Raw genomic sequence first — 22,222 nt, 5'->3', positions numbered from 1 at the left:
CTCAAGCTCAAGGAGAAATGAGCAATCTATTCGGCTCCATTGGATCTTAAATTGAATTTAATATTAGCATAGTTTAAAACCCTTTTCCTCTTTCAAAATAACTTTTTCAATTCAATTTCCATTCTGATTTAAATTTTTATGACTTAAACTCGACACCTGATTGTATCTGTTTGGATTTGCTTTTTGTATCGAGTATTTTTCCGCTGAAATATCGGTATCCCCAATCCAGTAATGATGTGACAAAAAGTTCAGTGTAAATGTGCATGTGAATAAACTAAAAATTAACTCGCCTTTGATTTTGTTTTCGTTTTATTTCTTTCTAATTGTGTCACAGTTAATTAAAAGAGTAATTTATGCATCGAAACTACCTTGCGTTTCATCTGAACCAGTCACATTTTTTGGATAATCTGATAGACAAAATGGACCAACAACAGCAAAGTTCCCATTACCAGTTATTATTGGCTTTCTGGGTACTTTAAACAACTTAACCATTCTTTGTGAATCGCGAAACTTAACTACCACTAGTTAAATGGTTTAGATTGTTTCCACCCTTCATAAATAGACAGTTATCCCACTGACTATGACTGCTCACAACTTGTTATGGCATTGCGTTTATTGCATGCCATCTCAATGGTTTTACCTTGGACTGATGATTTTAAAGTTTTGTTTGCTTTTCAACATGTTATAGGTATGTTAATTTTATACGAAAAATAGCTTTCTTTCACCGTCTGAAATGATAACAATAATGTTATCTAAAGAAAGTGAAATAATACACGTTAAAATTGTCAGGTTAGAAAGTAATTCAAATGAAAAATAAAAATTGCCTCAACTAACTTCTCCTTTTTTTCTCAAACATAGGTTCACATGGATGGCAAGGATAAAGAAAAATTATACAAAAAGAAGATCAAGATAAAAAAGAATAGAGAAAAATGGTATTGAACCAGTAAACTTACACCTTTTGCTACAATTTGCTATCAACCTTGATCTATTTACTGGCATTTAAATTCAACAAAAAACCCGATTGCAACAAAAGTCTAGTTTTGGATCTAAATAGAGCAGTTGCCTGGAAAATTTTGTTTAACATTAAACAACAGCATTACACAGAAAGATTGTTAATTAGCTGTTGATTAGACTGGAGCTGTTGGAGATTGGAGTTGGATAGCTAAGGACAATAATTGAAAATTTGAATTTAATATTGGCTTATTATCCAGAAAAATTTATATGGCTGACTGTGTGATACATGTGTGTATCATGTAAACCGTTTATTGAACTTGCACACTGATAATGAACTATCATAACTGACTATTTCACAACTTGATGGACACACTTACAGGAACAGGTATAGAGACTGATCGTGCATTTCAATACATAAATTGATTGTGAGTCAACAATAAAGGATAAAGCATCAGTCAACAGTTGCCACACACCAATAGAGACAACAGTAAACAGCAGTTAATATGTTAAGCCTGAAAGTTATCGTTTCACTTTAATAGTTTCAACGTGTTGACATTGATATTACTGAACAACAGCTACCTTTTTTTGTTACCTCACAAGCCACTCGTTTTACCACATTAAAATGAGACTACAATTAACTGTTATCACAGGGCATAAAATATCCCAAACAGTATCATCATCAAGAGTTAACATGATACCATATAATAACAGGAAAAAGGTTTCCGATCTCGTTAAGTAAAATATTTTCAACGAAGAATGGTTTAAAAGAAAGAAACATTTCTTCATTATTCAATCATTTTTTAAAACATTTTTTCATGCCCTTTTCATGCTTTGGATTTGCTTCATTTCTCAGTTTAAAATACAGATTGTACAATAGTTAAAGATGCTAAGTGTATCAGATGCTAAAAGGAAGTTACATTGATTATAATAATAGATGTTTAATGTACGATATGATTTGTGTATGGAATCAGAATTAAGATGAGAAACAAACAAAAAACAAGGGAATCATTAATTTACCAAATAAAAGCTATTTGATATCAGTTAATTTGTTTCCGTGTGAAAAATGTATCGTAATTTATTGTTATTACCAATTTTCCCCTTCTTTTAGGACTCTGCTGCTTTATTTCACGGTTAATCGATGAAAACCATGAGCAAATAGTTGAGAATCCTCGAACATTTTACGACCAAGAGAACCACAAGAGAAGAGCGCTGATTTGGCTTGTTCACGAACCTCAGGACAATCATCAGCCAGTGATATGTACGCCAAATGCTCCATGAATTCCGAGGCCTTTAAAAGTTTAAATACTGCACATGATGCTCGTCTAACGTATCGAGAATCAACCTCCAGGCCTTCAAGGAAATGCTCCAAAAGCTAGAAGAAAAAAAGAAACAAAATTCATGTCAAATTAAAAATCGATCAATTTTGAGGTGAAAAAATCAAGATTTCAAAGAATCATTTTTTCATGCAAGAAATGAAAATACAATTTTCTGACGACCTGTATAAAATTGAAGAGGAGGAAGGAAGAAAAAGTTAATTGTCAATTTAACGTCTCTCTATATTTTGGTTAAAATTTGTTGTCAGTTTAGGTCAGTGACCCAATAATTGAAATACAGGGAAAAAAAGGTTTGCTCAATTTGCCAAGTCGATTGAAATTGAAAATTGAAAATATCATTAGGAAGAGAGATTAAAAACTAACTAGTCAATCTAATGAAATGATTTTATTGTTATTTATACCATTCCAAGTTAATCAGGCTAATTGAGATGATGAAATAATTAGATATATAAGATAATAGATTATCATTAAATCAGATATAACATTGATAGATATCATCATGTCGGTAGTGAGAGGTTTTTAGTAACATGATAAATTGATAATGATGATAATGATGATGAATAATATACTCAACGAAAGTGGTTGGAATATTATTAAACTGATAATTTAAACATCTATTAATAAATTGAAGTTGATAATTGAAGTTTAAACTGAAGTAAATGAAATTGTAAGCTTAATGAAAGTTGAAATTGAAATGAAAATTGAAACAATTGTTGAAAAAATGGATTAATGAATTGAGCTTTTCTGTGGACTAAAAACAAAGGTAAACCGTTTGATTGGAAACAATTGTAATGATATGAAGAGCTAATTTTTTAGTTTCCATTTCAACATAGTTGGCATGATTATAATGATAATTTATTTATTATTTAAACACATCAGCACACAATCTAATGGTTCTCACTGTAATACAAACGTTACTCTTTTCTCATGGATATTTAAATGCAATATGAATAGACGGAAAGAGACAACAAAAAAACCTGTGAGAGAAGGTTAATTGAGATTCAGTCATAAATTAGTCACAAAAAAGGTTAACCTTTTGTTGGCTAATTTAAGGGCTGTGGGCTTACAGGAATGAATGCAAGGTAATGAAAGGCACTCAACAGCAATAGTGACCCTTGAATGGCCAACTTGCTTACACTAAATAACAACAACTAAAACTAGTCACTGCTCCCACATTATCATCATGATAATAATGAGCAAAGATGAAAAAGGCAAAACAACAAGATAAAACACATATACATTGATGAATAACCATTTTCAGCTATTCAGTATTTTTTTCATTCAACTTGCAATTATTCAATGGAATCAGGATCTACCATGAACTATTATTATTATTATAATGAATATTATTGAAACTTGTATGATCCATTAAATCATATTTTTATGTATTTTGCTTTTTTTCCTTCTATTCTTGTTAACTTTTAGGTTCAATTTTGACGTTAGTTTGACTTTACTCTTTTTTTATTATTATTTAACCTCGTAGTTAATTATTGTATTGTATAATTTTTAATTATATTTACCTGTGAGCGAAGTGATTTATTTTGAGCAACTTCAGTGAAATACTTTTCTGCTATTCCAACAACCAATGGATCACAATCAAGTAAAAGCAATGCAATGTTAAATAATGGCTCCTGTGGTGGTAAATTTTTCCTAAAACGATTGAGTGATTGTTTCAAGGAAACTGGATTATCGATGGATAATGATTCCAATAGACTGATTTCCTCGGCATAACTTTTAAATAGATATTCAAGAGAACAATTTTCGGTTCGAAAGAAGAGGGCAACTTGAAATATTGTGACAACGTAGTCATCTTCAAAGAGAGGACTATCAATTATCCGATTAGTTATGAGTTGGGCAACTTTTTTATACATTGACAAGTTGGCAGGAGGAGAAGATAATGATAATAATGAGGATGATAAAGATGATGTTGATAGTCCCCTCATCCCGATGCCAGGTGATTTAGCGTGACGAGAGCCTGATGATGATGACCCACAGGCTGAGGGTGTGAGGAAGGCTCTCATGTAAGATTCTAATGTTTGAGCAAACTGACCGCTGGTAACACAGAGCAACATGGAACCAATCTCTTCACTGTCAACGGAAACATTCTGATAACAAACAGTGTCCCACAGTTTACGGATCCGTGAATCTTCTCGGAGTATTGAAAGCTCAGTTTCCTGTTTACCTTGGTACTGAGCTTCCAACCATTTCAATTGTTGTTCTTGTTGTTGCTGTTGTTCCTCATCATCAGTGATTGAAGATCTAACAAGGTACCGTGAAGAGGCAACAAAATAATCACATAAATTGGAACATAGACAGGCAAGTCTATGAATAACCATTCCTTGGCACGAAAGTTTCTCTAATGAACGTTTCTCTCTCATTCGAAGTGGACCGAAAGATCCAAGATTTTGAAGAAGACGCTGGCAATAGTTGAGATGAGCCATTAAACAAATATCAAGTTGTTCAGACCCGGAGGAGAGTGGATGAGGTGATTCAATGGGACTTGGAGTTGAATTGGTTGTTGTTGTTGTTGATGAGGTTGTGGGTGAAAGAGCTGTTGTTGAGGTTGAATGGTGTTTATTTAGACGACTTCGTGATTTTGAAGCATGGATTGGCGATGGGCTAATGTTGAAATGAGATGCTGGTCGTGAAAAGGGTGAAGATGTTTGACAGTTTTCACCTGATAAATTAAGACCTGCAGCAACTGATACAGATGCATATTTTGACTTTAAGAGGGAAGGCGATGAGTTTTGATGATTAGATGGTGAGCATCGATGTTTTGTCCATTTGCTATGCGATTTAGAATCATATTTACGAGTTTTAGGTGTTACCATAGTTGATGTTGCTGGCGATGATTCTGGATCACTATCGGTTACTGCACTATTAAGAAAATCGAAGCACTCTAATGCATCTTCAACAGACAATGAAACATCAGAAGTACTTGAAACTAACCTTTTGTACCTTTCAGATTTACTTGTATTATTATTGTCTCCATGCTTCCAGCCGGTGGTTGAACAACATTTACCATCATCAATTGAATGATATTGGTTGTTATTATTGCAAAATACTGATCCTCGTAATCGGCTTATGTTTCGTAAAATTCTGTACAATTCAAGAACTGATTGGTGAAGATAATGAATTTCTGAATATTGCCCTTGAATATCTTCCAAAGAGGACATTAAATTTAAAAGAATATCGCTAATATTAAAGTAGACATTGGCCAATGAATGAGAGGAAACAAGATGACGTTGATGGAGACTTTGATGATTGGGATGATGACGATGGGATGAAGAGGACAACGATGTTGAAGAGTAGGAGGCTGCTTTTCCGCCCGATTTGTGATTGTTATCAATATTGTTTGAGTACAAACTTGCATTCGAACTGCTAGTTGTGTTTGTTGCGGTTGGTGTTGTGGCTGAGGTAGCAAGACTAGAAGAGCTTTGATGAACTGTTGCTTCAACAATTATTTCTTGGCTTGATTTACCCAACTCTTTAAGCAGCCTTTCTGTAGTCTCTTTAAGACACATGCTATTAATTGATGGCGAACACTTTATTGCAGATTGTTTCTGTTGCTTTGAATATTGAGAGGAGCTGTTAACTGCTTTGTTATGGTCATTGATAAGATTGTTGTTGTTGTTGTTGTAAATAATGTTATCATTGTTGCTATCAATATAACTACAACCATTGTTAATGATATGATTATTTCCATGGCCGTTTGATGATGACTGCATTGAACTTGGCGGAATTTCAGTTTCCGGGCTTGTTAAAGTTGAATTGGGAACTGAAGTTGATCCACAGTAAGATGATGCTGAACCTGAAGCAGAACCAAAACCTGAGGTAACAGTGAGATGTAAAGATGATCCACGAGATCCAGAAGATGTTGAGGTAGGTGTAGTTTCTTCAGAGTGAGATGATGATCCACAATGGCCACTAGAGATATTCATGTCGACACCATGATGAGCTGCTGTGATACCCCCATTGGCTGGTGATGAAGTAGAAGATGATGTTGATGATGGTGGGTGACTCGATGTTCGATGGATGTAATAATCTGCATCGATAATCTCGGTAATCCGAGGAGGTGGTAAAGTTGCACTAAGCTTGGCCTTTGAATAGGAAGATGGGGAAAATAGTGAGGGTAGTGTAAGGCTTGATCTAGAGCCGAGAAGTGAACTTGAAGAAGTACGACTAAGGGTTGATCCAGAAGGACCAATGGAATCAGTGGTTGATGTGTGCAATGGATTCCAGGTAATGATCAAGTTTAACTTTAAAGTTCCCACTGAATTTAGATTAATCGTCATCAACTGTGGTCGAGCTGAGAAAAGATCTTTCGTTTCACATGTTTTCACACCAAGGGTGATATTTTTACCCAATCCACGAACTTCTACAGCTTTGATGGTTAACTTATCCTCAATAAGAGCTTTAATTATAGTAGCTTGGTGATCCCACGATTGTTCACCTGATTTTAAAATTTTACCACGAGTTTTCCACTTTTGTGAATCTCCGTGTTTTATTGTGATCTCAAAAACATCACCTGGGCAAAGACGGGCAAACCCCTGGATTCCTTTCATTTGAAGATGAAAAGTGCCCAACATGGCTTCCAAACGAGACTCGAGAAAACACAGAGTCTCGGTGCACTCTTTATATCCTGAACGAACTGAGGATAAAGCAGAATCGCGCTCAGGACCGTTAGACATAGTGTAGGCATAAGCCATTGAACGAACACCTGAAGATTATAATTGGAAAAAAAACTTTAGAAATCCAATAAAAAAGAATATCCCAGGTGAATAGACCTCAGGTAATCCCAAAGTTTATTTAAAAATTTTTCCCCCGCAAAGAAAGGGTGGGTCAACCTCTTTCTATTATTGATTGGTTTATTTCATGGGAACAGCGATGATTAACAAAAAAATCAATCGCTGACACCAAATGACTACCTTTTAAAATGTAACAATAGCGGAAGAGTAAAGGAAAATTTGTTATTTAACTAATAATGCTTTATCATCTCTTACCTTCTCGCATTTTAAGGTGAACATCATATTGATCCATAAGCTCTTCCAATTTAGCCAGTTCAAACTCTAAACGTTTCAAGTAGCGTTCACCATTTTTGCATTGCTACACCAAGTAATTTTGTTAAGGTAGGAAGGGAGATGAAGAGGGAAATGGAAAGACAAGGAGAGAGAGAAAGAGAAAGAGAGAAAGAAAAGAAAGAGAACGAGTAAATAATTGAGCTTCAAAAAATACAGAGAGAAAGTACAATGTAGGTAAAACAGGTATGGAGGATTTGAAACAAACAAGCAGGTAAAAAGCATCAAGTGGAAGTGGAAAACAACTCTCACCTTTGTGAGCGCGTACAATTTGCCCTTTAGTAAGCATTAGTTGTTAGCATTAAATGTGTAGTTAGTAGCAGTGTTAGTGATTAGCAGATTGTTAGTGTTATAAGCAATATTAATTTAATAATTAGAAAAGAAATAGACAAGAAAAAAAAAGATAATTTACCTGAGCAGAGCTGATGGAAAGATCCTTTTCAATAGACCGGTGTAAGTCAAGATCTGCCTGAGTTAAGTAGATGAAACTTGCTAGTCCATTTTGCACTGCAGCAAAAATCTCGAGAGTTCGCCCAGTATTGAACGGCTTCCCACTTTTGGATTGAACAAACATAACACCATTCAATATTCCACATACACAAACAAACAGATAAAAAACAAAAAAAATGTTAAAAAGGCATAAAAAAAAGTCTCATGGAAAAGGCTGTTTTCATGGATATGCTGGTAGTTATCTTCAAACTCAACAAAAGTTTTGTTAAAAAGACAACTTACAACTGCCTTTCTCTCTCTTCTCTCCCTCGCAGTAGCCTACTCTCACCACGCCATCTATTATCATAATTTAACTTTAAATCAAAAGAATCCATTTTTCCTCTTTTCCATACAGAACCTTAACTAAATTAAATTACTAATTTAACTAACTACTCTCTTTGGTTTCCATTTAATCTTTGATAATTATTAGTTTCTTGTTGCCTATTTCTTGAATATCATACTGTGTTTCATCAAACAACTTACACAATTTGCTACTTAACCTACAGCTTGATGGACGCACTACAGGAGCAACTATAGAGTCTGATCGTGCATTTCAATACATAAATTGATTGTGTATGTTACCAGTAATAAAGAGTAAACCAGCAAAACAGTGAACAGTTAAATTACATCAACATAATCAATAGTAAACAAAAGTCAACATGCTAAGCCTTAAAATTATCGTTTCACTTTAATAGCTTCAACGTGTTGACATTGATACAATACTATTGATCAACAACAACAGGAATAGCAACCTTTCTGTTCACCTCTCAAGCCACTCATCTTACCACACGAAAATTTTACAGCAATTAACTGACATTTTACAGCATAATATATCTAAATAATCATCATCAATTAACATGATACCATATAATAACAGGAAAAAAAGGTTTCCAATCTCGTTAAATGTTTATAAGCGAAATATCTTTCATAGTAAACTCTTCATGCCCTTTTGCTTTGGACTTGTTTCATTTACCAGTTTTGCTCATTTTGTTTTAAATAATCTATAAATTTTGTCATCTTCTTTCCTTTTTCCTTTTCCTTTTCTTCCTCCTTCACTATCACCACCACCTTTATCATCAACATGAACATCAGATTCAAGCTGAAATTCACCAAAAAAACCCTGGAAATACAGAAAGAAATGAACTCAGAAGGATTCTCAAAGTCTTTTTCATTTATTTCAACCATTTCAAGTTGATTGAAATACAAAATACAAACTCAAATAAGATTAACGTGTTTGCCTGCATCAATCAAAATTGGGTTAAATTAGGTTATCTAATCAAACTTGTCATTTACATATTTACCTTACATAAATACCATTGGGATGTTTAGTTTTAAGTTGCTTTATTAGCAAGTTAATAGTCATTTAATGTACAAAAATGATTTGTATTAGAATCAGAATTTTTTGAAAAAGAAATGAAAATATCATGAAAATGATTAATTTGCCCAATAAATCTACTGTTAGTTAATTTGTTTCCATGTGAAAAGGTGAACAACAAATAACAAATATAATCTGAATGGTAAACTAAAACTGTGTTCAATAATGCTTTGATAATTCATTGTGATCGATATTAATGTTTACATTCAGACGTTGTTAATCAAATAACATGTTATAAGATAAACAAGATAATCTGTCATTAGATTATCAATAATGTTCATTAATTTATCATTTGTAACCTTAATCAATAAATGCTGGAAACAATGTAAATCTGGTTGAACCAGAAAACAAAGCTTTCATCATTTCACTTCAATACCTTTGAGTCAATGTTGTTCATTTCAAGGTTCATTTTGTGATCATTTTTGTAATTAAATTGCAATTTTAAAGCCTTTTAATCAATGAAAAATGCTTTCAATAATTTGAAGAGAAAAAATTTAATTTCTAATAAATTAAGATTGAAAAGTTAATTGTTATATCATTTCATATTTTATGTACATTACATTGTTATTATTAGGTGAAGTTGCCTTTCAATTTTACATTTTAACTTTTACCTTTTAATCAAATGATCAAATGATCAATTGTTCAATCATTTTACCTTTTTATTATTTAGGTAAATTGAAGTAATCATTCATTTATTTGCGTGATTATTGTCAGCCGTAAGTAAATTGATTAGAGTTAAAATATTATTTAGTTATATTTCGCTTATTTAAACTCAACAATTCAGGTTTTTCTGGGTTGAACAATTGTTCCCATTTATTTTGTCCGCGTTTTAATTAAATTGTAATCTATCCTAAATAATGTATGGGCAGACATAAAGCTTGTCAAATTGTTAACCAAATTTAATTCATTGATCTGAATTATATCAATCAACAATCGACTTGATTGTCTTTCAAATATTGTAACATGATTATCATGGTTAATGTTTGATTGGGTTTCCCAGCCCGCTCAATATGAACGCGGGAAATTGCGTTGCTATAACTACACTTTATGTTTTTAACGTTACATTTTAATGCGTATTAATTTTCAATTAGTCAATTTTTAATTAATTTTCAACAAATTACTAATTCTAGTTATTAAAATTGTGTTGTACCAAATTGTTAATAAAATAATCTTCATTACATCGGTTTACAGTTTACTGTGATTTTTATCTGATTTATGTGTCTTTCCAACAACTGAAAGTGGATCAACTTGACTTTTTATGTTTATATCGTCTGGTTTATCATCTGCTTCTTCACTTGTCTCTGCCTTTTTTCACCATAATCTCAACTGCAGCCATTATTTTGTAAGATTTCCCTGATATTTAAAGGAATTTTAATTTCATATTTTCTCAAATCTATTCATGAAAGCTTGACATGATGCATTCCTTGGTTCTTTGATCAACTTGTCTCACCAACAATGTCACATTTTTACCTCACCACAATTGCTTTGGTTTCTTGATTGTAACCCATTTTGTTTTCAACCATTACTGCCCGATCATTACTCACTGCAACACCATTAACCATTTCACTCTCAATTGGACTTTCTCATTTTAATTCATGCTTCTACTTGATTCCATGTTAAACAATACTATTGACTAATTTGAACCAGCATTGGGAGCCAAGTCATGTCACTTCAATTAACCTCAATGACTACCAATGGAGGTTATTTACTTTTAACTGGCATCCATTATTTTATACGACTGTAAAATGGACCTTTGTACTTGAGTTAACTGGAATTCCATTCGATCCAACGGTCAATCCAGCTTGTGTCCAGTCGCACAATTTCATGCAACCAATTTTCTTCCTCTAATTGGCTTTACAAATTAGTATTTAAACACCATTGATCCAGTCGATTATTGTTTTGCGTATAATCATTTTGTTTTACCAGTTCCTTTATTGCTGATGGTGCATTATTTCTTTGGTTTAATCATTCAAATCAATTCTTTCTATTTTTTTGCACAACAATACCAATTCTGGTTTCAATAGACACTTATTACAATTGAATTTGCCCTTTGCTGTTGTAGCTCATTTAAAACTGAGCTAATACTCAATGACAATTACAATAATTCACTGAATCACTTTTAATCATCATCATCATCATTACCCCTGTTCATTGTTTCAGATGCAACTTTTAATTTTGTTCATCATCATCGCGTCACTATCATCAATTCTTTACAGCTTTTACGATTAATTCAAGTTACATCAAATTTGGTTCCAAATGAGTCGAAAATTTCAAGATAAAAGGCTTAAACTAAACCTTTCACACAGAGAAACAGAAAAAAATGAACCAACTCTAATTTTCCTTCAGTAAATTATAATAACAGTATAATTGGTTTATACGATTGTTTTCAAGTTGACTCTGACAGTTGCTCATTCTGGTATGTATGATAAAAATCATAATTGTTTCTAGGCTCATCACTTGAAATTGATTACTAATTCACTTTTCTTTCTGCTTCCCTCAGTCTACACTGGAAGATGTTACCATAAATGCCATGCATCGTTGGGCGAAAGAGTTACAAATATTCAACAATATCAATTGTCTCAACCCTTTCCAGTGTTGGTATTAATTAACATCTACAAACACAAGAAACAGGAGCAAAATATACAAATCACAAATAAATGAGATGATTAATGGAGGAAACATTTTGATGCTCAAGGCATTCCCATTAGATATTATTGCTGCTCATTTCACTTATCTAATATTATAAAAGATGAAAATGGTTGGTTCAATAATAATGGTAATGATAATGATTATAGTAAAGCTCACACAAGAAAAGGGATAAAAAAACTAGTCAAGCTCAGCATAAAAAAATAAATGAGTGGAAACTTGATGTTATAATAAGAGTGAATGCTGAAGAGTAGGAATCAAGTGAGATTGCAATCTTGTTTATGAACAGTTAAACTGAATGAGATGCTCAAGTTGAATAGATACAACTGAAAACCTCACATTGAACCAATTTATTGTCAACTAATTGAGTCCATTTCGTTTTTTTAAATGGTCAACAAAAATTGGCTCAAAGACTGATGATGTAATGATGATGATGAGACAGAAAGTGAAAGATGTTGATATCAATGGGACTGAACACTTGAAACGCTAACCTTTTCTATACATTTTCACTTTCCACAAGCAGGTCCAAGTGTATATTTAAAAGTTGAACAACAAAAAGCTCAAGTATTCAGGCTTGTTATTGTGAACATTGAATGTTGACAAAACTATTATCAAGGTATAAAGTCAACAGCATTTGATGGTAGAGACAAACGAAAGTTTCAATTCCCTATTTACAAAAAGTCCACAAATGAATTTATCTCTTAAACTTTATCTTCTTTTAATGTTTACTTTTTCCTTTTCTCCGTTTCTTTTTTTAGGTTCCTCTTCCTCTCATCTGGACTTATGGTTTGGTTGCTTTTTTTTACTTTTTTTTCATTTCAAAGTGATTATTTGCAAAGTTCATTGAAAATTCCGAGTTGGTTGCATCAACAGCAAAAAGGCATAAAAAGATGAAAACATAAACGTAAAGAGGAAAATTACTAGAAATCATATTCTTCATGGCAATAATGCTCTTATCATTTCAATGGTGATTAGGATGCTTTGATAATGATGATGGCCAAGTAAAGAGTTACCAGTTAGCTGTTCAAGCTGAAAAGTGAAAGTGCAATCGATAAAGTTAAATATTTTTGGGCCTCTTTCAATGGCTTCGTTACCATCTTTGTTTTTTTTGGGTCATCAAAATTTGTTTGTGAGTTTTATTTTTTCCGTTTCATTCTCTATTACCTGATAGCTGTTCATAGGCTTACTATGGATTCTTGCTTTCCAAGTTAATGTATAATTTCTCATTTAGGAATATCTTGAATGAAATTAGTCTAATAATAATCTTACGTCTTTCTTTTTCTCTTTTTCCTCTCCTTTCGGTTCACCAACAAATATTATCGTCTAATATAATTTTCATCACTCAGAAAACTGGAACTTTAAGAGAGTTGAAAGTTTGGTTCATTGGTTGACTGAAGTAAGAAGCAATTATTGAAAACATTGAATGTTTGATGGAGTAAACAGAGTATAAACTTTCATTGGAAGAGCAAATAATTTGGCTTTATTTGAAGCAATACAAGTTTCCTTTTCATCAACAAAATCATGATCATGATTTTTTAATAAACTCGCCTTTCATTGAGTTGGAAAAAAGCAGCTCCATAAGATATTGATTAAAACAAGAATCAATAGTTTCTATTCATCTCAATCAAGTGTACATTTTATCGCAGTTTATCTTGTTCTTTTTCTCTCTTTCTTCTTTCCTTTTTCATCCTTGTTTCTCAATTCTCTACATTTGTATCAACCTCATATCAAGAAAATTATCAACATGAACGCCAATTCAAGGGATAGCCTTTAAAAGGAGAAATAAACTCAAAGAATCAGGTCATCAACATGTTCATCTTCTTCCATTATCATCAAACTTTCCATCAATATATTACATTATGAATGTTGCCTGTTGAACTTTTCTCATTGCCAGTGATACGTATTAATACACAAGTAAGTATAATGTAATAAAAATAACTTTCAACTTACCATGTTGAAGTTATGAAAAAAGTGTCCTTTTCAAATTTTCATAAGGGTTAAGAGCTATTCAAATTTTAATAAACCTTTTTGCTTTATCCACCTTTTTTCCTTGTCAGATTCAACTTTGTGCTTACCTCATGGGAACTGCTATATTTGTTTACTTGGATAAAAAGTGGGTGATATTAGATGATCAAGTTGAAGACTGAAACTGAACATCTGACAGAAAAGCTGAACACTGGGAAAGGGTAAAGTGAAATCAGTTTTATTATGTTTGATTATTTAGTAATCTGCATAAAGTTGATGGACGCAAAGTAACAACTAACAAGATAAACAAAGTGATTTACTTTCTCAGGTAAATGCACACTTTGCACATTATTAATTTAACTTTCAATTGAATAACTTGAAATGTTTTCTTCTTCTTTCCTCTTTTTTTCAGTAATTTGCATCAGTATTCATTCTATCCTGTCAATCAATAAATATTAATATTAATATAAAAATCCATGAAGATGGTGAAGCAAGCAAGCAAAATGATGAACAAGAAGACAAATAAGACTTGGAAACTTGGAAGAAACTAAATCTGAATAATGATTTACAGAAACAATTTGGATTCATTCTCGTTGTAAATAAATTCCTCCATTTTCCCATGGTAACTCAGCTGTTATCAATATAAATATATTGAATAAATCATTTTGTTCAATTATTTGCAGGCTAACAAGCAAAGGATGGCAAGAAAAGTATGGATGAAACACTTTCCATGGAAATGTCTTTTCAAAGTTTTCCTCACTCTTGCCAGTCAAAAGGAATAAATAAATTAGATTTCAAATGTAAATAATAAACCAACAATTATTACAATGATTATAATTATTATCATCAGCAGAAGCTAAATTAGCAATTAAAATGTGACAGTCAAGCAAAAGACTAACAAAAAATGTGTACATAAACTGGAATCATTAGAGATGGTAAAGCAACTTGGATTGATGTTAATTACTAAATCATGTTCTCATTTAAGAGTAACTACAATGTTTAATCAAGATTCATTGAGAAGCAACATTTTTACCTTTTAAACATAATTGTTAACAATCAAGAGGAAAAGGGTAAAAGCTTGAAACATTGAATATACAAATCGAAAGATGAAAATTGTTGAATTATTTTTAATATTAATATATTCAAGCATTTATCAAAAAAGGTTGAGATAAAAACCTGCCAACTATCAATTCATTTACACTTGAATCAGTCAGGGAATGAAAATGATGATGAAAAGGGAAGGATGAGAAATCTCATTTTTCTCATTTTCCCATCTTTTTTTGCTGATAAAATACAAAAATATTATTTTCATTACATTGTATGAACCACAAAAATAATTAATCTTATGAACAGTTATTTTCCAGTTGAACAAAACTAATTCAAGCTGTAAGTCATCTTATAAATAACATAAAACAGATGAAAAATTTGCAACAATTAATCTCAATAATGAATCTCAATTTATCAACAATTGATACTTGAATCACTTTTACCAGTAAAAACCAGCAAAAATGGAGTGAAAAATGAACTCGAGTTGCCTGTTCTTTTCATTATCACAACATCACTGCTTGAATAATCCGATCAACCCAAACATTCATTTGTTTTACAATTTTTTATCAATATAATCCTGAAAATCCTTCAACATTTAGCCAACTAATTATTCATCAAACTGAAGGGAAAAATATAAATCAATAAAGATGAAGATTCTGTAGCCATTAAATTGATTCCAATGTCAGAAAACAAATGGCAAAAAAGCGATCATTAGTTTGCTTCTGCTGATTGAATTATTATTGAAATCAACTGCTCATCAGATGCGCATTTAAAATGAATTTTTCAGCTTTTTGTTTCTTCTTTCAGCGCTTTTCTTTACCAAATCAATTTGCAAAATTTGTTGCAATCTTACCATTAACACTGAATCACAAAGCAATGTAATTATCCAACAATATAAAGCCGTATCCTGTTGGGATTGAAGGTGAATATTGAATAAGAAAAGGATGAAAAAAGGAAAAATTTAAAGGTTTGAAAAAAGAATAGAAAAAAATGTTCAATGAAGACAACAAAAGGATTAAACGATAATTTGTGAGGAAATTTTTCTTCTTCTCTATCAGCTTAATTTTTGACTCTTTTTTGTTCCTTTACTGGGAGTTAATTCCGTTTCACTCCCTGAAAGGATTGAAAGGTGTTTACCAGTTGCAAGATTCTCGTTACATCATTTTGCTCTTTTTTATTTTCAGTTAATCTAAAAATGTTGAGATTCTGTCATTAGCATGGTAAAATTGAAAAGTTGGAACACAAAAAAAAACATTTCCTAATGAACTTGTCAAGGAAAAAAAGCAAGTTTGAGAAAATTGAATGAAAAATGGTTAATCACTCAATAGACTGTGAATGTGATATGTTTAAAGGTGAAAACTTGAGAGTTGATTATTGATTGTAAGATTGTGTTAAAGGTGAACAAGATTAAGATGATTATGATGATGATGATGAAGGAGTGAGGAAACACGAAGGAGGACAACAGTGAAAAAGCAAAGTCTAAACATGAAGAGTAAAGGAAAAAGTATCTTAATCAGTGAAGAATCGCTATTTTTTGTCTTCCAATTCAATGTTAATATTGAATGCTCTTCAGGAGGCACTTCAATAGGAAATTAAGCTTTCTCTTTCTCACCATTTCTTCATTCCTGAAGAGACATTATTTAACTGGACTTTTACAGGTTATTCAGTCAACAATGTGACTTGGATTCTTCTTCTTCTTCTTCTTCGTCTTCTTTTACCTTTTCTCCTCCTTCTTCTTGTCTTTACTTTATTTGATTCTTTCCTCTTCTTCATGCCAATTCTTTAGATTTTTAGCTTCCACCGAATCTCTGAATCTCTTGATTCTTCATTTCTTCTTCTTCTTTTTCCTGTTCACATTTGACTTCTTTTTTCTGGGTTCACTTTTTTTTGCTCTCCTTCAACCATCTTCCACCTTTGCCAAGTTGAATAATGAAGTTGAAGATGCAAAGGAAGGACAAATTTTCATCCTAATCAATGTCATCCAAATCATTGGATAATATGATTGAGCATTGATAACAATAGATAACATTATAACCCTTTCCTTTCACTGAACTTCAATTGAATTTGGGCAAAGGAAAAAAGTTTTTCTTCTCTTTCTTACCTGATAATGATTTTGGTGAAAAAGGAAATAAAAGTGTTCAGTTTAACAATAACATTGGTGATAATGATAATAATAATAATCAATTGAAACGTTTCCAAATTGATAACAGCTTTCACTATTTTTCTGGTTCACTTGAAACTTTCAAATTCAACTCGGAAACTATTATTATGAAGGCAAGGAAAAGAGGTAAAGATTGATAAATGTTAAAGTAAAAGGGAAGAGAAAAAGTCATTTCCATTGTTGAATGGAGATAATTTGAATTCCCAATGAATCTATCATGAACAATTGAAACAACGTCAGAAAATTCATTGTGAAAAGTGAACAAAAATAAACTTTGATTTTCGAGATTTTTCTTCCTTCTTTTTCAACTTTTCTCATTCTTTACATTTTGCTTCATTTCACCTGAAAAGTCAATTTCATTGATTCAAGTTATTCTTTTTCTTATTCAAGTCAATTATTTCATCAAATGTAGAGAAACAAAATGTAAAAATGTTTCCAAAAAATCAAAATCAAATTTTAATCACATTATTAAAGATTGATTACTAAACTGATTCAATATTATTCAAAATTTGTTGTCAACAGAAAAAACAAATTGAATCAAGAAATGTGTAAACAGAAAGTGTCACTTGTCATCCATTGGATTCATGGTAATAAAGATAAACTTCATTTTCTAATTCAATTTACTTCAAAGATCAATCTAATTGTAAACAAGAATATTGATTTCATAATTTTGTATGCAAATTGAGCTCAATTTATTAATCAAATTACAAGACTTCAAAAGCAAATTCATCAGCAAACCATTTCAACCAGTTTTAACCCAAGTCAATGTGAAAGCACAAAACTGGTTGACTTTCAATTTTAAAGATTGAATTTTTTGACTTTTAAATGTTTCTCTTGATCAGCATTTGATTCTTAGTTAACCGATTAGGAACCGAAGCGTAAATTTTGATATTGTTTTATGTTAGACTGATAACAGTGGTTAAGACTCGGTGAAACCGAAGCCGTGTCAAGCTCTTTCAGACTTGAATACAGCTGCAACTGTTGAGGCCAAACTGGTCTCTTGTTTTTCATCTTTTAATGTTTAACGGCAAACGGTAAAAATTAATCAAACCATTTGTCAAAGTGAAACGAGAAAACAATTATTCAAGTTGAAGAAGAAGATTAATTTACTCTAATGGTCATTATCATTATAAGCATTCCTTGATGGTCATGTCCATATCCATGATTATCTTTTCCTTCCCTTATTTTTAATAACACTGTCATTTTGTTGGGTCTTCCTTTTGATGATTGAAAACATTTAGGATGACAAGTAACATTCATCCATTTAATCCAATCGTCAACACTTAGTGGGATATGAAAGTGTATACAAACATGAGACAAGCTTGCAACCACTTCAGGATATAAAACATGAATAGATGAAATATGATGAGTAAAGGTAAGACAAGGAAGAAGGACAGAGAGAGAAGGAAAAATGAAGACAAAATAAATTGTTTCTCTGTGTGTCTCTTTATTAACAACAGATTTTCATTTCTTGATAGAATCTTATCAATTGAATGATCAGCTAATCTGATTGCAAGAATGGCCTGATAAACCTAACCTTAAATGATATTTCCTTCAAGAGATTGCCTGAGAATCTCAATTCAACTCATTGGTTTACAGTTTAATAAAGCAACACCATTACAACATTACAACCCAAAATGAGCCTCGAATTCAACATTTTCATCATTCCTTAACACTCCAAGATGTTATCATTCTCGGTGATATACATCATTAAATCTTGATAAATACAAAATTACAATTGTAATAAGATTACAGCGATAACAATAATACTAATAACAGTGAAATTTAATGGTAATCATTGAATAATAAAAGCATTTGCTGAAAAATTGTTTCCCTTTTTTTAATCAATTAAAAAGCCTTTTCTCTACTTTCACTGATTTAACAACATTTTCGGGTTCATCACGTAAAACTGGTTGAAACATTTGGTCCATTACTTGACCCAAACATCAATATTTAATGTAACATTGAACAATTGAAATGATTGTTGAACATTGAAGTTTTAAGTGAAAAAACTAATAACAGTAAAAAGTGGAATTTTGATTTTACCCAAAAACTGGTTAAAACACTTTAGAATGGTTGAGACAAGAGGAAAGATTTCAAATTCACTTCTCAAGTTATCATCATTTTCACCAACTTCATTGAATACATCATTATATCGATCATTATCATTGCTGAAATTGAAATCCCTCTGAGCGAAAAAAGAGAAAAGAAGAAAAAAATTCTTCAATTTTTTTTTGTTTCGCCACCTTTTCTGTTCTTCATGAACCTCAGAATCATTGTTTATGTCATTGGTTTTGTTCACTTTACCTTTACAATTGAATACATTTGAGAAAAGAGGAAATAAGAAGATGAAGAGAGAGAAAAAAATGACTAATACAACATGTTTTCCATCATCAACATCATCATGAACATGATAATGATAACTCAGTGAATTGAAGCTAAAAATGAGAATCAACAGAAAGCTTCTCATCTTTTTTTTGCTTCAGCTCAAGATTCATTTTCTTGATGATGATATAATGATAGATAAAGTATCTTTCAACTTGTTTTCATTTTGATAATATTCACTCCCAGGAAAGGCAAAATATCAACATTCAGGATGATTCTGTATCACATTTTACCATCTTTTTCCCTTCAGAAAATGGTGAAAAATGTTCTGTTAAACTGACATGAGAATTACTTTCATGGAGAAAAAAGTGAATTTTTTGGAGAAAACATTTTCCTTTTCGTTCACAATTGTCACTCAATTTTTATCAACTTTTCTGATTCTCTGTTTTAAATTTGCCTTTTCAAGCCAAAAATTTAAATATTATTGACATTTGTTTCGTTATTATTACAAGAAACAAATTGAACAAAATTTGTGAACCTTGTCAGGTTAACAGCATTTCAACATTTGGACATTTCTATTCACTTGAGCATTTATTGTTAAATTGGTTTCTAATTTAGTTTATTTATCAATCGATGTGTAAACAATTATAATCGAGTTATATTATTTACCTTATTTTCCCTGCCATTCAACTGTTGGTTAATTTTTTAACTGCAATTTAATTAAATTGTCAAAGTTTTGTTACCATTTTCAATGGTTATCTTAAACTTTATTTCACTTAAAAGGTTGAGAATTCAATTTTCAACTCTTTCAAAGGGTGTAAATTTGATTATAAATTTAATTCACTTTTCCCATCCAACAATCTAATTTAGTATGTATTGCAATTATTTCTTGATTTATCATTAAATTGCAACTCCAAGAGTTTCTGTTCAACCTCAACTCCATCAATGTTTAATGTTTATTATTAATTTTTTTCTTGCTCTGTGCCATTAACTAACTAATGTTTGAAAAGGTTAATGATAATCATTTTTTTTATATTCATAGTAATAAGGAAAGATTGAAATGACTCTTGAAGTTGGCAAATGCTAAGAGATTGGCACAAATTTACTGTAAAGATTGTGCTTTTGTAACGGTAAACTATTGATATTATAATTAGTGAATAAACAAAATTGAGGTTTTCATTATTATCAGCTTTGGTATGAGGGAAAAACACTTTTGATTTCAATATTAATATGGCTGAGCAAACACTGGAAATTAATTAACTTTCGTTTAATCAGGTTTCAAGTGATTTTTTATTTGCTTAATAAGCCAATCGATGATATTTGCATAGTTATTGTTATTTTAATAATGCGCTGAGAGTGCAATGTTGGTTAAACAATGAATAATTTGGTGAACAAGTGGAAACAGTTTATCAAAACGATCAAGATTGCGATAAAACAATTGCCAGCTACTTTAGATCAAGATTTAGATCGAGATTGAAAATTTAAACCTTGACTCGAGTTAGTCAAAGGTTTATGAAAAGAACTAGAACAGAAGCTAGAGTTGAATCTTTTCAGATTTCAAAGTCAATTTAAGCAAAAGGTTCGTTCGAATCATTATTGAGACTTTAACTCGAGCTCGAACTCTAGTTCCTATTAGTCAAATTGAGCATAATTTTAATGATTGGCTTGATTCGATTCTGATAAACATTTTAAGTTATTTACTATTCAAAATGGCTTGCTAAATGACTGATGCATTGAGGAAGGTCAATGAAAATTTGGAGTAAAAAGATCGAGTTGAATGGTTTTCAAGCAAAAGCCATTTTAAACATTCATAGACCATTGAGTTGGACAGCTTTGACAACTTGAATGTTTTGACAAAAACTATTGGCTTTTTCATCCTTTTTTAACTCAAAATTTTTCTACTTTAAAAATCTCAAATAATCACTGAATAAAATGAATTTTTGCGATTCTCTTGCACTTGAGTTTATGATGAAAAAGGTTGAATTGTTGATGAAGATGAAAGTATTATCGTTTGTCATTTCACTTGACATTCAATATTCAATTACCTTGGTTGGTCTCATTTGTCGGTAAAATAATTGTTGTTCCAACATTCAGATAATTATATTCCTAATTTAATCCATTTTTCTTGATACAACCATGATGTTTAACATTAATTATTTATCATGATTACGACAGATTCAATTGAAACCATTTTATACATTATTTATCAACAGTATATTGAATTATCCTCACTCCAAATGCTGTTAATCTTTCATTGGCATTCATCCGTTTTTTTTTGGGTTCCTTTTGCCTTATGTATGGCCATGGATTAATTGGACTTATTACAAGTTTGCAATTGAATGAATTATCCGAATCGATAAGGTTAATAATTGAAAACAAAAGCTTATACAATGAGCCAGAAAAAGAGATGAAAGTTGATGAAAATTGGGCTCAAAATGATCAACATTGTTTAACAACAATTTATCATCAACATTGTTAGTTTTCCAGTGGAAAAAGAAGAAGAAAATTGTTCAATCTTTTCTCAACCTTTTCTTCATGATAACAAGAGATTGTTCAGATGACAAGTAAAGATTGGGAAAATGATGATGACGACAATGAAGATAATGATGATTATGATAGACATTTATTTCACTTTGTCTGCTATTCAATCATCACTGAAAGTCTCATCTTTTAATCCAGTTTTGCCCACTTGAAACTATTCATAGGATTTTCCTTTCCTTCCCTTCACCATCAACATGAGCAAACATGAAAATAAAAATAGGAAACTGACCAAAGCTTTAGATAAATCTTACTTTTCAAGATTAGACCAGTTATCATTTGGAAAACATTAACTTTACGTTTTGACCAT

The 22,222-nt window shown here is 31.4% G+C and overlaps 1 protein-coding gene and 2 long non-coding RNA genes across 4 annotated transcripts; 2 read left to right on the top strand and 1 right to left on the bottom strand.

Annotated features, from left to right (window-relative positions):
* Positions 1-219: 219 nt before the first annotated feature.
* Positions 220-2,062, top strand: LOC149094114 (uncharacterized). The gene is made up of 2 exons (XR_016198535.1): positions 220-688; positions 859-2,062. It is a non-coding gene; the product is annotated as an uncharacterized LOC149094114 (long non-coding RNA).
* On the bottom strand, positions 1,715-8,071 carry LOC107371286 (uncharacterized). Its single transcript, XM_015939319.3, has 4 exons — positions 7,779-8,071; positions 7,292-7,394; positions 3,809-7,008; positions 1,715-2,326 (listed from the first exon to the last, which is right to left on the bottom strand). Exons 1-4 carry the CDS (start codon positions 7,938-7,940, stop codon positions 2,075-2,077), a joined length of 3,717 nt encoding a protein of 1,238 aa, XP_015794805.2. The 5' UTR covers positions 7,941-8,071; the 3' UTR covers positions 1,715-2,074.
* A 5,441-nt stretch (positions 8,072-13,512) lies between these two features.
* LOC107371811 (uncharacterized) lies at positions 13,513-14,733 on the top strand. 2 transcript variants are annotated; one of them, XR_016198533.1, is made up of 4 exons: positions 13,513-13,790; positions 13,934-14,169; positions 14,254-14,436; positions 14,525-14,733. It is a non-coding gene; the product is annotated as an uncharacterized LOC107371811 (long non-coding RNA). The 2 variants fall into 2 exon arrangements; XR_016198532.1 differs by having other exon boundaries at positions 14,254-14,463.
* The last annotated feature ends 7,489 nt before the right edge of the window (positions 14,734-22,222 follow it).

Source organism: Tetranychus urticae, chromosome 2, assembly GCF_039701765.1.
Source record: "Tetranychus urticae isolate SD_2017Ah chromosome 2, NJAU_TeUrti_SD_1.0, whole genome shotgun sequence".
Lineage (NCBI taxonomy): Eukaryota > Metazoa > Arthropoda > Arachnida > Trombidiformes > Tetranychidae > Tetranychus > Tetranychus urticae.
The sequence above is the reverse complement of the archived record's forward strand: the minus strand, read 5'-3'. Positions and strand labels throughout refer to the sequence as shown.